The 3,615-nt window shown below is 44.5% G+C and overlaps 1 protein-coding gene across 1 annotated transcript in view; it reads left to right on the top strand.

The window, feature by feature from the left end:
- Positions 1 to 2,653, top strand: part of LOC137974636 (uncharacterized) — a 6,693-nt gene extending 4,040 nt beyond the window's left edge. Inside the window, exon 3 of the mRNA XM_068821554.1 lies at positions 799 to 2,653. Within this exon, the coding sequence (XP_068677655.1) occupies positions 799 to 1,199 (401 nt within the window). The 3' untranslated portion in view covers positions 1,200 to 2,653. The remainder of the gene's footprint in view (positions 1 to 798) is intronic.
- Positions 2,654 to 3,615: the final 962 nt, after the last annotated feature.

Genomic DNA, 3,615 nt, shown 5'->3' with positions numbered 1-3,615 from the left:
AAAATCGCGCGCTCTCATTGGCTCGCTATCTCGGATTAGTGGAACATGACCCTCCATCCAGAATATTGACCAATCACTTCCCAGATAGTCAATTCAGTAATTCTTATATATTTCTGTTAATAATTAAATTGGAAAACAGGAAAATAACAGAAAGTAACCGACAAAGCAAGCGGCGTATTACTACTACTACTACTACTACTACTACTACTACTACTACTACTACTACTACTACTACTACTACTACTACTACTACTACTACTACTACTACTACTACTACTCTACTACTGCTACTACTACTACTACTACTACTACTACTACTACTACTACTACTACTACTACTACTACTACTACTGCTGATATGTAAACTTTGTCGATGGAAACGAAGAACAGGTTATATTTTGCAAAAAAACGCATAACATTTGATTAAGTCAAGGAGACCCGGTCTTTTATGTCTTGGGTTCCCTGGAGATTTTTTTTCACTCTCATAGCTTCTTAGGTTGCCACTTGGAAAGAGTCTCAAGCATAAGACAGAGACCAAATGATTGTATGTACTTGGGTCCACCCTATCAGCAAGCTTTCAAATTTATCTGCTCATTCCCGGGCTTCGTACACCTGTTCTTAACCCTGGCAAAAACACCTGACACGGTGCTCAGTTCTTATTACTACCAGGGTGATTTGTTCATTCCTTACTAGTAACAAATAACTCCAAAAGAATACGATACCAATGCAGCTGAGACTCCTCGGAACCACTGAATCCTCACTCATCACTCATTCTGGTACAAATTAATTATTTTGCAGGGGAGGGCAAAACAATGTCCGGCAGGCGACGAATACCCCCAAGCCGGCGACGAATACCCCCCAGCCAGCGACGATTACTCCCCGGCCGGCGACGAACACCCCCCAGCGAGCGACGATTACTCCCCGGCCGGCGACGAACACCCCCTAGCGAGCGACGATTACTCCCCGGCCGGCGACGAACACCACCTAGCGAGCGACGATTACTCCCCGGCCGGCGACGAACACCCCCCAGCGAGCGACGATTACTCCCCGGCCGGCCTCGAACACCACCCAGCGAGCGACGATTACTCCCCGGCCGGAGACGAACACCACCTAGCGAGCGACGATTACTACCCGGCCGGCGACGAACACCCCCCAGCGAGCGACGATTACCCCCCCGGCTGGCGACGAATACCCCCTAGCGAGCGACGAATACACCCCAACTAATGAACTAATGAACGGTGGCAGATGAAAGGCCGATGCTTTAATTTAATTTAATACTTCTTTAAATACAATTTAATAGCTTAGCTTATTGCATGACTATTCCATTTAAATCCTGTCTTGTTTTAATTAAAATCACCAGAAGCGTTTCAGTGGGAGCCTACATCTCCCCTTTTACCTTTTGGATCGGGCGTTTTGACAAACCTAGTTACTTTTAGAAACACTTCCCCGGGAAACGCTGGTTACAGTTAGCCAATTAGTGCTGTAGCTTATGCATTTACAGTCAATTTCACGTTAATTGGCTCTGGCTGAACGGGAATCGAAAAGCTCAAATTAAGAGGTAGAAAGTAATAGAGATACGGATAAATGGTAATCAGGTGACGACTGTCAGAGTAGTGAAGAATCTGACAGTAAGAGTGAGAGTGAGTTAGAAAATAGCCAAGAAAGTGATCGACACAAAGAAGCGACTCGGTCCGAAGAAACGAGGCGCCGATACGGCCAAAAAGGATCCGGAAAACGAACCTAAACAACAAACTCAATCTTTCTGAAGGAGGATGAAATGGAGAAATTGCCATCTTGTATTTTGTCACGAGAACAAGCCACTAGTGTTGAGGAATTCATCTACTTTCTACCTCTGAATTTGAGCTTCCCGATTCCCGTTTGGCCGCCATGTTTCAGCCAGAGCTAACTTATGCGAAATTGTAAATGCGTAATCTACAGCACTGATTGGCTTACCGTAACCAGGGACACGCTGTTTCCCAGGAAAGTATTTCTAAAAATAACTAAATCTGTCAAAACGTGCGACGGTGGAAGGCTTCTACTGATCAGATGGGCTCCTGAATCTCCGATAATTATAACTAGGGCATACACTTTTGCTGATTAGATAAGAGAGAAGAGATTAGATAATTTCCAACAAAGAATCGAATTTTCGTCATATTTTTTTTTGTGTACCAATTTCCTCTGGAGAGAACTAATGACGGATAACGAATAACGAATAACGAATTCGGCAAATCTTTTGTCTTTTATACTATTCAATTCTATTGTTAGAAACAGTTGAAGTAACTTTCTCCCTCGATGATCGACTCTTTCGAATATGCAGGTTTGTGATGCCTGCAGTTTATAACCTTAATTTAGACTGCGAGCAGTCTCTCTCCTAATTTTCGTAACGCACGACATCGTGCGAGATGTGCAGCCGTAGGTTATACTCGCTGCTGGAAACTCGTTCAAGAATGTAAGGAGGTATGCTTCCTTTGTCCAGACTCTCTCCGCGCTTTCCTACTAACTTCAAGGGATTTTTAGTGAAGCTTCCGCGAAATTCTTGATAAGCAGAAAATCAACTCTTTAGTGGCTGTAATTCACCGTGCATGATTAGCAGCATCAGTAACTGTACAATTGCAGATAATATGGAATGTGTCAATAAACAGTTCTTTCAATAAAAAGGAGGACTTCTTCACCCTCTTCGACATCCCTCTTCGCCCGCTTCCACATCCATTTCGCTCAATTCATCCTCCGCTCTGCTCATTAACATATTCGTTTCGCCCAATACCACTTCCGTCTCGCCCCCAATTACATCCGCTTCACCTACCTACGAAACTGTTTATTACAGTTAAACAAGGAAGAGAACTATATAATTATGGAACGTCTCACAAGATAACAAATAGTAAGTGGCCATATTGGAAAGCGAGAAGACCCTGGGGACGAGGTTGCGTGGAAATCGCCCGAGGGATAAAAACGCAAATTCGGCCCGGTAAAGCCAGATGTCTTGGTGACGGAAACGCAGCACGCACGCGCTTCGAGGTTTTAGGTTCAAACCCAGGAACGCGGTGGTTGAAAAAGGGACATGTCTTTATTGTGACATCACTTCCTGCGGGAAATGGGTTACGGGAAACGTTAAAAAGACATTGCAATTTGCGGATACGAAGGAAAAGAATCTCAACCGAATTTTAACCGTGGGTACCACAGGCATCTCACGGAGATATCATTTTACAAGTTCGTCTAGAGTGCTTCTTACGAAAGCAAGAGAAAATGAGGGGACAGAGAAGGAGGCTCTCGGTCCAGTCCTTGGGATATGTCAAGTCCACGAAAGTTTTTTTTAGACGAGCGGAAGTCTTCCGAGACGTCCGCATGCAGGCCAACCTCGGTCCGATGTTTGAAAGAAAATATATATTCAATAGCCTTCCACCTGCGCCATCATTTTCTCTTTTCACTAAGAACCTGAGAGCGAGGCAAGACTGCATGCGGACGTCTCAGAAGACAGACTTCCGCTAGAACAAAGACTTCCGCTTGTCTAAAAAAAACTTTCGTGGACATAACATATCCCGGCCAACGCCTTGAGCCTTCCTCTCTGTCCCCTCATTTTGTCTTGACGAAAGATATTGAAGTTCAGCTGGAAGATGA

This window comes from Montipora foliosa, chromosome 11 (genome assembly GCF_036669935.1).
Source record: "Montipora foliosa isolate CH-2021 chromosome 11, ASM3666993v2, whole genome shotgun sequence".
NCBI lineage: Eukaryota > Metazoa > Cnidaria > Anthozoa > Scleractinia > Acroporidae > Montipora > Montipora foliosa.
The sequence above is the reverse complement of the archived record's forward strand: the minus strand, read 5'-3'. Positions and strand labels throughout refer to the sequence as shown.